This window comes from Ursus arctos, unplaced genomic scaffold (assembly GCF_023065955.2).
Source record: "Ursus arctos isolate Adak ecotype North America unplaced genomic scaffold, UrsArc2.0 scaffold_6, whole genome shotgun sequence".
NCBI lineage: Eukaryota > Metazoa > Chordata > Mammalia > Carnivora > Ursidae > Ursus > Ursus arctos.
Window position 1 is genome coordinate 15,330,410 of NW_026623078.1, and position 13,722 is coordinate 15,344,131.

At 38.4% G+C, this 13,722-nt stretch overlaps 2 protein-coding genes across 8 annotated transcripts in view; one reads left to right on the forward strand and one right to left on the reverse strand.

Moving 5' to 3' along the window:
* TMEM68 (transmembrane protein 68) overlaps positions 1-8,166 on the reverse strand; it is a 44,898-nt gene extending 36,732 nt beyond the window's left edge. For 2 of the 7 annotated variants that reach the window (XR_008957756.1, XM_044390385.3), the window contains exons 1-3: positions 7,968-8,133; positions 1,239-1,283; positions 236-629 (exon numbers count right to left, since the gene is read on the reverse strand). Coding sequence is in view for 6 of the 7 variants with exons in the window: in XM_044390385.3 (XP_044246320.1) it covers positions 236-560 (325 nt within the window). In the remaining variant the exon portion in view is untranslated. Of the gene's footprint in view, positions 1-235; positions 630-1,238; positions 1,284-2,300; positions 2,420-6,884; positions 7,901-7,967 lie in introns of those variants that run through there. The other 5 variants (XM_026516468.4, XM_026516466.3, XM_057307763.1 and 2 more) reach the window with 5 other exon arrangements.
* TGS1 (trimethylguanosine synthase 1) overlaps positions 8,158-13,722 on the forward strand; it is a 40,121-nt gene continuing 34,556 nt past the window's right edge. Inside the window, exons 1-2 of the mRNA XM_026516464.4 lie at positions 8,158-8,468; positions 13,563-13,627. Of these exons, the coding sequence (XP_026372249.2) occupies positions 8,365-8,468; positions 13,563-13,627 (169 nt within the window). The 5' untranslated portion in view covers positions 8,158-8,364. The remainder of the gene's footprint in view (positions 8,469-13,562; positions 13,628-13,722) is intronic.

Here is a 13,722-nt window from a genome sequence, read left to right on the forward strand (position 1 = left end):
ATATTTTAGGTTATAGTAAGAGGCTACACTGTTGCATGGTTCTTTGTTTAATGGAAACTAATGTGTTTGGAAAACTCATTTTAAGAAAGACATATATCTACACAATGCATGCAAAGAGATAAAAGGACATAGTAAATATCCCTTATATTTTTCACTATCAATCAATAAAATGGAATGATGATACAGTTTCAGTGCCACACACCTGAACAGCCACACACAAAGTAATCTTGCTTACCATGCCAAACGGCTGCATGTCCATCCCAAAGAGTTGCCACCGTCTTCCTTGCGCCATCCCATAAATTATGAGAGTAGGCTTCTTTTAATACATTCTTCCTCTTATAGATGTGTAAGAAAATAATAGTAAGATAGAGAAGAAAGATAGTAAAGTAAGGAAGTATTAAAAGTATTAGTGGTGTAAAAACCCACAAGAGATAGTTTGCAAAATTCAAATAGTCCTCCAACTGCTCCACACCAAACCATTCTTCGAGTATGTGAATCAGACAAGTCATATAGGGCATAGAATCCTGTCCTGCACCACAGGTTTGATTTTTGTCTAGCATTTTTCTTTAGGTGAAAATGACAAATTCAGTCTCTTTCTTCATTGTCATGGTAGGTCTTTAATTTGGCCACTAGAAGGAAAAATAATCCAATGTTATTCTTTTCACAGCTGAAAAGTTAAATGTTTTAGTCTACATAAACACTACACAGAATCATTTCTTAATACCAAAAATGAGTAGATTGTTAATGGTTAACTTTGTTGCAGACTTCAATGTGAAAATTATAAGGTTTCATTTGCATGCTCATGAAGCATGTCAGGTTTAGCTTTTGAAATAACTCACAAGCTATAATTGAAAGAGAAAAATAAACCTGATGAAGAATGAAGTTTCGGATTGATCTTAATAATCTGACTTACATCTTAAGTGGATCATACTGAATGTTTCTATCTTAAACTAGGTTATGTTGAGATAACTGTTCCTCACAAAAGAAAGCATCAATATTTAATTTAATAAAGGTAACCCAATTCTTTAGGAAATGGTGATATACATTTTTGGCTACTAGCTTTTACAAGCAGGTTTACAAAAAAATCCACTATTCTTTTAACACTATGCAATAATAAAAATTTATCACTGTCATTTTATCTTACAGTCACTACAATTTCTCTGAAGTGATCAATGACTGAAACTATAGCCATACAATTATTTCATATCATTTATCTCTAAACCAGTCACTTAACTTACCAGAAATTAGGTAAATATCTTGTTCCAAGCTTCAGTGCATATGTTCTGGAAAACAGTATACAAATGGAAGAAAAATATGATTAAAAAAAGATAATTATTAATACCTAAAGTGTCCATAAAATTAATAGGAAGAAACATTCACAAATATGTGACAAATATTATACCCCCTCACTAGTGTATCACAGTTTAAAATTATACTGTTACCAATGCTTTAATGAGGACAGCTCTATACACCATTTGTTTCCATTACATAAAGCCCCACCTGAGACGTTTTTTAAAATTCAGAGCTATAACAACCTTTGCTTCTTTGGAGAAAAAGTATGAAGGTAAAATGTGTAACTGACCATGTCTATTTTCAGTAACTTTGCCAGATAATAAGCTATGTCAATATGATATTCAAGGATATAATTACATTAGCTCTTATGATCATGTTCTCCTACACAAGATTTCCTTCTTTCATTCATATCTTCCCTGGTTCTGATTCTATTCTTAGAGATATTTTGTCATTATTCCATGCTACATAATCTTTATGAAAACCATCTCAAACCCTTTATAGACAGGAAATGAGTAAATAAAGAAAGGAATAGAGGGAGAGGGAGAGGCAGATATACAAGAGCAGTTATATGTTGTCTTTATGCCAAGACTGTCTTGCTGACTGACTTATTAACAGAGCATACACTTTGACTTAGTCCTCCAGGGATGGAAGATTTAGTCTAATTTAATTTCCTTGTAACCAATAGCATTTACTTGTGAGAAATGTAGGACTGCTATGGTAACAGAAGGTAAACACAACACACATTAAGCCCACAGTCTGGGCTTTGTTTATTTTTTTTACTGAAGTATAGTTGACACATAATGCCAAGTTCATTACAGGTGTACAACATAGTAATTTGACAATTCTATATGTTATGCTGTGCTCACCACAAGTGTAGCTGCCATCTGTCACCACACAATGATGTGGGCTTTATATCATATTCTCATCAATCCATCTAAAGACTTGAACCCCTATAATGTATCAGGGTTTGAATATTTACAAGGCAACATAAACATAGCGAAACTTACTATTTTTAAAATGAGAGCTTCCCCCACTGGGATGGCTGGAATCACAAAAATGGAAAAAAGTGATGTGGAAAAATTAGAACCTTCACACATTGCTGGTGGGAATGTAAAATGTGCAACCACTGTGGAAATACGTTAAACACAGAGTTACCTTATGACCCAACAATTTTACTCCTAGGTATATATCCCAGAAAACTGAAAACATGCATTCACACAAAAATTTGTGTACGAATGTTGATAGTGAAACTACTCCTAAGGGCCAAAAAGTGAAAACAACACAAATATTCATCAACTGATGAATGGATAAACAAAATGTGCTCCACCCCTACAACAGAATATTATTCAGCCATAAGAAGGAAAGAGGTAATGGTTCATGCTACAATAGGCATGAACCTTGAAAACATACTAGATAAAAAAAGCCAGACACTAAAGGCCACATTCTGTATGATTCCATTTATATGAAATACCCAGAATAGGCTAAATCAATAGAGACAGAAAGGTAAGTGGCTGCCAGGGACTGGGGGAGGGGACAAGACAAGCGGCTGCTAATGGAAACAGAGGTGTCTTCTGGGAATAAAGAAAAGGTTCCAGAATTACATAGTAGTGATGGTTGTACAACCTTGGGAATACCCTAAAAACCATGAAGTTGTACATTTTAAAATGGTCAATGTTATGGTGAATTACACCTCAACAGAAAAAGAGATTTTAAATATTGTTAATAAATTAAAATTTACGACAGCCTCTCAAATATGTTAACAGGAGCTTTTCCTAGGCCTAAAAAAACCAATCATTTTGATGATCTGACCCTACTGCTTATACAATTGCCCTAATAATCTAGTCTCATTTCTGATTTTAATATGATCATAACACCTTGCGATTTTAAAACCTTTAGTACTTTCCCCCCACTCAAATCGGTAATAGAACTATACTGCTTATCCTCAATTACACTCTGATTTATCAAACAAACACAATACAAACACAGTACAGCAAAGAGGGACAGTGCATAGGGAGGCATCCGGTCAGTGGGGTTACATGGGTATCTTCATAAGTAGTTCCTGAACAGTGGCCCACTGCTGCATGCAAGAACCTCCTCCAAAATGGGCATCCTCAATTTTGATTTAAAACTTTCCAGAACAGAAAACTCAAAATGTGTCCGACTCCACCTTCAAAACCATCCATTGAACTACTAAAAAGATCTTCCACATACTCACCTCACTGTAACTTTTCCCTACCGGACCTAGTTCTATACCACAGAACCTCTTCCATTAGACAAACTTAAGTTTCAACAAAGGGATGATAAGCTGCAAAATCCCATTTTTCTGGTCAGAACCCTTAATTCTTTCAACCACTCCTCAGACCCTAGTTTCATAACCTTTCACCACTCAGGTCACTCCCCGTGACTGACTCTATTTGTTTGATGTTGAGAAGAGCATGTACAGTAACTCACCTGTACCTCAGCTCGCTAAGATCTGTAAAACTGGGATATAATAGTATATACACTACATTAGATGATAGGTACTATGGAGAAAAATACACAGCAGGGTAAGAGGAAAATGGAGGTCTATAGCAGGCAAGAGGGTAGGAGGGGGGTTGCTATGGTATATGCAGTAGCCTGGGAAGGACTCTTTGAAAGGTACACTTGAGCAGAGACCTGAGGAAGTGAGGAACAAACTATGTGGGTATTTGGAGGAGAACTCCTGGCTAAAACAAAAGTAAATACAAAGGGTGTGTGCTTGGTGAGGTCTGAGGAGCAGCAAGGAAGCAGGCTAAGGAAGAGCGATAGGGAGAGCTGTCAGAAATGGGCAGAGGGGTAGCACTGCAGAATTTTGTAGGCCTGTTTTTATCTTAAGTGAGATGAAGAAGGCACCAGAAGAGTGAAACTGCCTAACTTGGGTTTTAAATGACTGCAGTGTTGAGAATACACTGCACAGGGAACAAATCGGAAGTTCAGGCAATAATTGAAAATGAGTGATGAAAGTGGCTTGGACAAGGGTGACAGAGTGAAGATCTGTAAGAGATGATCAATTTCTGGATATACTCTGAAGATAGAGCCAAAAAGAATTGTTGATGAATGGATGTAGAACGCGTGAGAGAAAGAAGTCTGGGTTGACTACACGGTTTTTTGGCAAGGTGGGTCTGTATTCCAGGAGACTCTGCCACTTACTGTGACCTAGGCAAGTTACTTATCAAGTCTGCCTCAGTCTCTCCATCTGTAAAGTGGGGATAATAACAGTACCCATCTACTAAGACTGTTGTGAAGAATATATGTTTTTAAAAAAAAGCTTGGAAGAGTACCCACCACTATATAAGCACTAAGTAAGTATTGCTAGCATTGTCATCATTATTAGCTTGCTTGTGAAAAGATGAGAGTTACAGGAAGAACAGGTTTGGGAGTGGGATAGAGATCAGGAATTCAGTTCTGAACATGTTAAGATTCTAGTAGACATCCCAATGAAGACCTTAAATATAGGCAGCTGGTCATAGAGACTAGCAGGAATATCAGGTTTGGAGAAATATATCTGGGAATTGGCAACATATAGATTGTATGAAAACCATGAAACTAAAAAAGATCCTTTCAGAGAAGAAATATAAAATAAAAAAAGAGTCCCCAGGACTGAGCCTTGGGGCACTCAACATTGTAGAAATTGGGAAAACTATGAGGAACCAGCATTTCCCTTCCAGGAGTGGCACCCTGTATGTCAAAGTAACAAAGTGTTCAAGAAGAAAGGAGTATTCAGCTGTTTAAAATGATGCAGAGAGGTCTAAGAAATGATCACGGATCACTGGGTTTTACAACACAGAGACAATGACAAACCCTGATAATTACGAACTATTTTGATACAGTGGGGATGAAAGTCAGGTAGAGTAAATTCATGAAAAAGTGAGAGGAAATGAATTGGAAACAGCAAATATGGACACTCTTCAGAGGAATGCTGATGCAAAAAGGAAAAGAGAAATGGGTGAGTATCTAAGGAGGAATGTAGGCCAAGTCTGTTATTGTTTTAAGATGAAAGAAAACATAGCAGTCTTTAATACCAATGGTACTGCGTCAGTGGGAGGTAAGAAACACATAATGCAGAAGAGGAATAATTGTTGGGACCAGTCCTTGACTAGGCCAGAGGGGACAGAATACAATGTATAAGAAAGGGCACGGCTCAGACAAGAATCATTGGGTTATTAATTCATTTACTCAACATGCTTACTAAACAAATAATTTGTGCTTGACACTATTCTAAACACCTAGGGACACATCGGTAAACAAAATCATATGAGAAAACATATGTGAAGCACTTAGAATAATAATGTCTGGCACATAGTAGGCACCTAACAAATTACAAGCTACATAAAGATAGACCTTACCTGTGTTCATTCAAATCTTTGACAAAAGATGTGGACCAAGACAGTGCCCTAGAACTTGCCACTAAAAAACTATCGGAAGAGTCTGAATAACAAGATTTTGAGTTGCAAAATACTTTTGATAATATGAGAGCATGGCTTTAGAATTTAATGAATGCAATCTCTTAATTTTGCAGAAACCAGTTAAAAAGAGAAAGCCAAGTTGATTTGCCCAAAGTTACTAAATTCAGTGAAGAACCAAGGGCCAAAATTAAAACCCAGTTCTCCTACTTCCTACTCTGGTTTTCATTACACTTTCTTTACTATCTCCCTCCCTCTCTCTCTCTCTCTCTCACAGAAAGGCTGAAAATATTAAGATTGCAATCTCTCTCTTCCCTCTACTTCTGCCCAGCCCTTCTCCCCCTCCAATTTACCATAGGCTATATTTGACTCCTTACCAATTTATTTTAATCCAATTAAAAACTATAATTGTTAAAAGATGTTTTGGAGGAGATACAATATTTTAATTCCCAAAACTCCAGGTCACTTCTTATCAAAAAAAAAAAAAAAAAATCTACAATTAAACACAGTCCTGTGCATCATATATAAAGAAAATATCACCATGTTGATATTGATCATGAGGAACATTTACTGTAATTGACTTTAAACATTTTAAAATAAAGGTATTTCAAAAACTAATAAAGCAGAACAGAGGATTTTTTGTTTTCTAGAAAACCTTAAGGAAATAAATCTATTTTTAAACACCCATCATTAGGACTTTTAGTGCCATGGATGGCAGCAGATCCATTTTTACTTTTAGTATATAAGCCATACTGAAGATACATTGAAAATACCAATTAAATTAAATGCTCACGGAAATAAAATTAATTATCCCTTTTCCTCCCTGCATTTTTAGTAATTGTTTAACAGGGGGGTTAGGACTCAGTTTTAGTGAATAAGCATTCTACTTCAAACCAAATGTAGCTTTATCTAATAGAAATTAAATAAATATATCTGGCAAACCTAATCATTTTATCTTTAAAACAATACCTTTTAGATTTCAAGCTTTACACTTTAGGTTCTATTATGAGCTACTTTTTAAGTTTTTTTAAAACCCCAGAATGTCCTTCGACTTCTAGCTAAAATCTTCCACTCTGATGATTACTTTCTACCTTTTTTTCTTAACCTATCCTCATCATCCAAATGTGGCACATCTATACTGGGGTAGCTGCAACTGTGCAACACTCTTACCTTGAGTCACTAAAATGAGCATATCTCGGACATCAAAGTAAGACAGCAGTAAGGATGTGGAAATAAACATTTCATTTGAAAATTAGTCTTCTATTTCCATCCAATAGTAAACGCGACCGAAATATTAGGGACTGTCTAAAATATCCGGATTTCACCTCAGTTGTTGTACCTTCTAAAGAAATAACAATGCCATTTGGGCATTAATAGCACAACCAAGTACTGAAATGCTCCAACCGCCTTCAAGTTGGAACTTGCTTTTTTGAGGAAGCTGCCTGGACAGTCTCAACGACTACCACACACCAAATACGAACTGCCTTTCTCAAATCTAGCCGTGGTGTTCCAGTTTCCGGGATCCCGGTTAACTGCAGACGTATTTTTCTCACGCATCAGCAGCTTGAGGACAGAGACCTGCTCTACAGGCTGCCAACCCCAGGGACCAACGCAGTGTCTGCCGCGTACAAAGTAGGTACCCACTAAAACTATTAAGAGCATAAAAGAGATCTGATATACACAGTTTCATTTAGTCCTTCCAGCAGCCCTAGGAAGCAGGGACTATTCGTCATTCCTATTTTACAGAGGATCACGAGGTGCCTCAGAAGGGTTAAGTCGCTTGCCCGGATCACACAGGTAGCAATGGATCATCAAACCCGGATTCCAAGCCTGACTTGTCTGGAAGCCTTCTTAGCCACTTATCCTGCGGCCGCCCGAGTACTTGAGGCTCGATTCGGATCCTGGAAAGAGAGGTCACCGGGCAAGCCCAGAGGCCTCTGCCGAGGTTCTGACACCTCGCCCCGCCGCCCAAGTTGAGACGAAACGAGGTTTCTGAGCGCGAGGGGGGATGAGCGGCGGAGTGAATGGACTCGTTGTGACCCAGGCAGGATCACCCATCCCAGCCACGCCGGTGCGCGAGCTTACACCGAGTGCGGCGGGAAGCCCAGCCCGCCCGCCCGCGCCGTGGACTCCCGGGCTGCCCCACGGAGACTAGACATGCGGCCTTGGCCGCTCTGAGCCCCGCGCGACTGACGCGGAGCGGTGCGCCCGGAGGGGAGGAGCTCGAGGAGGCCAAGATGAGAACCGACGCACCTCGGGCGGGAGGGGCAGAAGCGGCTCGCCCTCACCCTCGAGCAGCGGCGGGAGCTCTTCGTTGGCTCAGCGACTGAGGGAAGAGGAGAAATTTCAGCCACCGATTTCACCCCCGAGCAACCTGGGAAGAAAAAGACAAACGGCGGCTGCAGGCCGGACGGCTTTGAGTGTGACACCTGCCATCGCCCCGCCCCTTCCCGTGGGCGCCCGGAGCCACTTCCGGCGGGGGCTCCTCAGCCCGCTACAGGCTCGAGCGGCCCCGGGCCCGTTCCTAACCCTTGATGTCCCCTCGCGGCGCGCCGGGGAGACATTCTTTGGGTCTCCAGGAACCGAGCAGAGGCCGGGAAGCCCTGTTCGGTGCCGTTTCCCGCAGAGCTTCCTGCACTGAGGTAGTAAAATGTGTTGCGAGAAGTGGAGCCGCGTGGCCGAAATGTTTCTCTTCATTGAAGACCTAGAAGAGGATTATAAGATCCTTTGCCTCTGCTCCAGGGCATTTGTGGAGTAAGTAAAAACGTGTGCTTCATCTCTAGCACAGTTATTTCCCAGAATTGTAGGCCTCGCAAACTACTTGACATTGGGATCCACGGCCGGAGTGTAAGACTCTTGGGCAGGGTGATGTTTCAGAAAAAAAAAGTCGGGCTTCACGGAGAGGTCGCCGATTGCCATTAAGTAAAAGAGCAAATGTACTTTGTAGGCTGTTGTGAAAAAATGTGGTAGCTGATTTATTTCGTTTTAATGAGGGGACATTTAAAAATCGGGGGAAGCGAAATGTAAAATGAAATCTTAGTGGCTGTGACATCACAAGTTGAAGACTTTCAGATGAGTAACTTCGGTGGGTTAACATTTTTGAAAACTTTAAGTTTTATTAAAGCGCAGATGCGCTTAAATAGAATTTCTAGTTACCTGAGATAAAAGACTTAACGCTAATTGCATCAGTTTTTGAGCTGTATTTTTGGAATATATGTGTTTGGGGTAAACATTGCCCTGCGTGGAAGATAGCCAGTGGATAGGAAAAAAACTGACCAAAGAATGGGACTCTAGGGATGGCTTTCTTTATATTAGGTGTGTGAGTTTAGCCACTTGAATCTTTTTTTTTCATCCCTAAAACAGGTATATCTACCCCAGTTATCTCACAGGCTGATTATGTGCTAGACTTGTAATATAGTTTACTGTAGTAGATTTTAAGTTTGAAGCAGTTCTTACTGTTTGTCATTGTGTTTTTGTGGAGTAATCGGAAAAGCAATCCAAAAGGAAATCAAACACTTTAATTTAAAAAGTATTGTCATCTTTGTATACATGCATGCATGTATGCAATTCAACAAATGCTTTTTGTGCTTCCTTGTATTAGCTACACTGGTAGGCACTGGGGTACAAGACACAGCCCGTCCCTACACCCTTTGAGTTTACTTTCTAGCAAAGGAGATCAATATTAAGACAATTGTTATGTAGCTGTTTAGCTAATTACAGTTGTATGAGAGAAGTACAGTTATATATGATAGCAAAAACCTAACCTTCTCCACAGATCACAGAGATTTCTTGGAGGAAGTAGCATTTGAAAAGAGGTCTGAAGAGTGGAAGTAAATTGGGGTATATTTGAGCTGGAGGGAGCAACAAGCAGCACTGTATAAAAAGCAAAAGAAAGCCAAGGCTACATACTTAGTTCTTAGCCTGAAGCTGGGTTGAGTTTTGGGGCTGTCTTCATGAAGCCTCTTTTCCAAAAAGAAGAGAAGGAGAATATATGTTATAAAATGGAAAAAGTTGGGGCGCCTGGGTGGCTCAGTTGTTAAGCGTTTGCCTTCGTTAAGCGTTTGCCTTCGGCTCAGGACGTTATCCCGGGGTCCTGGTATGGAGCCCCCCATCAGGCTCCTCTGCTGGGAGCCTGCTTCTTCCTCTCCCACTCCCTCTGCTTGTGTTTCCCCTCTTGCTGGCTGTCTCTCTCTCTCTCTGTCAAATAAATAAATAAAATCTTTTAAAAAATAAAATAAAATAGAAAAAGTTGAGAAAAATTGTCAGGCCGGACCCCTACAAAACAATATGCTTGCTACTAGATTTCAATTAAAGCAACTTTATTTAAAACACAATTTAATTGCCATATAAATCACCAATTACTTTGAACTTCGTCTTTTTGAACTAAAACATTCATCCTTTAAATTTCAGATAATTTCATACATATTCTTAAAACTTAGAGCCAAAATAGGTAAAGAGAAAAGAATGGCTTTTTCCTTTAGATCATTTAATGCTCAGGAAAATTATAACCCTTTAGAACGAAAAGAACGCCATCTTGGAATTATTTCCAGTAGTCATTTGAGGGTCTTTGTGACTTGGAGACATGCTGGAATTTCAGAGGCTTGTTAGTATAACCCTACTTTGCAGGTAGAGAAAAGGTCTGTTTCACAGTCTTGTTTGTTTGTTTCACAGTCTTAAAACAGATTGATTGATAGCAAAATTCTAGAATAATTATTAAACTGAAAAAATAGTCCATGTAGCAGAAACAGAAAATGAGCATTAGCATAGGTGCCTAATACCTTCTCAGTATTGAATTGATTTTCATACTGAGTAAGGTTATTGTACACCTCTCCTCAAAGGCAGGAAATAGAACTTAATATCATAACTCATTTTTATTATCTGAGGAAATTATATTAACATACTGTTTTATGAGCTCTAGAATAATAATTCTATTTCATCTGCACATTCAGTTTTCTATATGTTACATATATGAAGAAAACATGTAAACATGATTTAATGGAGCTCTTAAAAATAATCTTTATAATGGTTCAGTAGTAACATGAAAAAACACCTTGTGTTAATTAACATCTGAATATAAAATACCTACACTATGATTACAGTTACATAAAATTTTGTGTTATTATGTATAAAGCCTAGAATAGAACATAGGAAAATACTGAAATGATGGAGTAGTAGATTTTTGTTATAAAGTTGTTTGTGCTATAAATAACAGGCTTTATTTAATTTTTTTGTGGGGTTTTTTTGCTTTTTTTTTAGTAAATCATTTTAAAATAATTTCATACTTGCAAAAGTAGGTCAGGAGAGGAGTAAAGAATGGGTTCAAACTTAAAAACAAAAAAACAAAAATAAGTCAAAGAACTCTCATATTTCCCTCTTCCTGATTCACCTAGTGTTAACAGTTAACTGCATTTGATCCATCTCTCCCTCTGCATACACACAGACATACGTGTGTGCCCCCCTCCTCCCCTGGAAACAATATTTAGTCTTTTTCTGAACCATTTGAGAGCAAGCTACACATATGATTCCCCATCACTCCTAAATACTCCATTGTGTATTTCCCTAAAACAAGTGTATTGTCTTTCATAGCCACTGTAGTGGGTTCACATTTCCCCAACTTTCCCAGCAGTGTCTCTTTTCTTTCTGATTCAGAGTTCCACGTAGTTCCTCTTATGTTTACTTATGACTTGTCAGTTCCTCCTCTGGAAAATTTCCTCACCCTTTCCCTCCCTACAATGGCCTCAACTTTTAAAAAATGCAGACTTTACCTTTGGTGCTGACCTTCCTTAACCTGGGTCTATCTGACATTTCAGTAGGAACGGAGCTGAGCCATGCCTTCTTGGCAGGAATGCTACAGAAATGATCCTGTATTTGGCTCTGCATCATTTCAGTCACTTGCTGTGGACCCATTCCACCACTGGTGACATTGACCTCCGTTACCTAATCATATTGCAGTCTCATAGCTGTCTCCTCTGTAAAGGCACAGTGGTTCCCTTTGTATGTATTAGTATTTGGGAGGAAAGTACTCCAGTGTTACTAGTACCCTGTTCTGCCTGAATCAGTTGCCTCTGAAGGTTACTAAAGAGCGATTCTCTGTCTCTGTCATTCTACTTTTATTAGTTGGCATTCGGTATGGAGCATCTTCCCTTCTCTCCCCATGTATTTGTTTACTCCTTCATTTACATTAACATGGACTCTGGATTATTCGTTTATTAATAAGTTCTGTTTTATTACTCTCATTTTGATGTTCGTAATTATCTCAGTTTTAGCTGGTATGGGCCCTTTGAGGAGGCTTGTGTATCATTTTGACATGTCCCTGGCATTCTTTGACATCCTCCTAACTAACCTTCTGGCGCAGAAGGTGACTCAGGCTTATCGTTTACAGTCCGTTCTTAACCTGGAGCTGCCATTTCTCCAAGGTACCTTGGTTCCTTTTAGCAGAGTATAGTGTTCCAAAACCAAGACTTGGGTGCTCTTTATGTTCATTGCTCCTGAGTTTTCATTGCCTCTACACTCTCTCAGCAGACACAGTTAGTCAGGATATATCTTTATTTTACATACATACATAAATACATGTATGTGTGTAGAAAATCTTGGCTATCATCATCCTCAATATATTTACTTATTTGCTCAATGTAACCAGTCTTGCAGCCTTAATGAGATCTACTGCCCCATATCTGTGGGTGCTGGTGGGCACACCACTGATGTCCTCTGTGCAGCTGCTGATCCCCCCACCACCCCAACCACCTCTCTATTGTCCAGTTTTTGTGGGGGTCAGTGGGCATGCTGCCAAAGCACATTTGCGCTTTATCTGCGGGCCTGTTAACTATCCTGCTATGAGTCATCACCTACTTAATGTTCTATAAAGTATCAAAAAATAAACAGGATAGTGAAATATATCAAGTATACAAGAATTTTATTTTGTTGAATTTATTGTGGCTCCATTAGAAAAATAGTATTAGCTAATACTTGAAGATAGCCTTATTATGGCACTTCTGATGGAGTTTATTACAGCTGAATTTAATGGTAGAAAGATAATAGCAAAATTTCTTTTTTTTTAAGTGTTAAGTGTATTTGGGCTAAGTAATTTCCAATCTTAGCAGATAGAGAAAAAATGTAGAAGTAGATATGTAAAAAAAGTTTAATCGTTCACTTTTTAAAAAAATTGTTGAGACTGGAATGGCTGGCTGGCTCACTCGGTGGAGCATACGACTCTGCCATCTCAGGGTCATGAGTTTAAGCCCCATATTGGGCTTAGAGCTTAGATAGATAGATAGATAGATAGATAGATAGATAGATAGATAGACAGATAAAATTTAAAATTGTTGAGGCTGAATTGTTTTTATTTATGTTTCAGTTTGATAAAATATTTAAGAATTTCTTTGGGGTTTGTCTTTAAAATGGCCTTTGCTTAGACCATAAATATCTTGTCTACTAGGCAATGATAACTTGGCCTGTTTGCAAATGGAGTAGGATCTGTGTGTGGACTTATATATGTGTAAGATAAATCTTCCCACTTTTATGCTCACTTCTTACAGCAAATTTAGAGAACACTTCATTGTTCATGTAAAAAGATCGATTCTTCCCCCATACCAGAGCTGCCATTTAATTTTAATAATTAGTAGTTGTAAATCCTTCCCATGTGATATATATTAAACATTTTACATATACTGTCCTTATAACAACTTTATGAGATATGTATTATTACCTGTACATTATAGATGAGGAAAATGTATTAGCAGATTGCTTTTCTGTTCCTTAACCGTTTTAATTAACCTGTGCTGCCCCAAACTTGTTTTTTTCTCAAGTTTATAATTTATTTCAATATTCACTGTTTAATTTGTTTTGTAGGGATCGGAAGTTGTGCAATTTGGGATTAAAAGGCTACTATGTCAAAGGCAATGGCGATAATGCAGGTAATACAGTATAAAACGATACGGCCCTTTTTTTTGCTCAAAGTAACTAATAGTGTATTGATTTTAAATATAATTTGCTATAATACTATATTTGT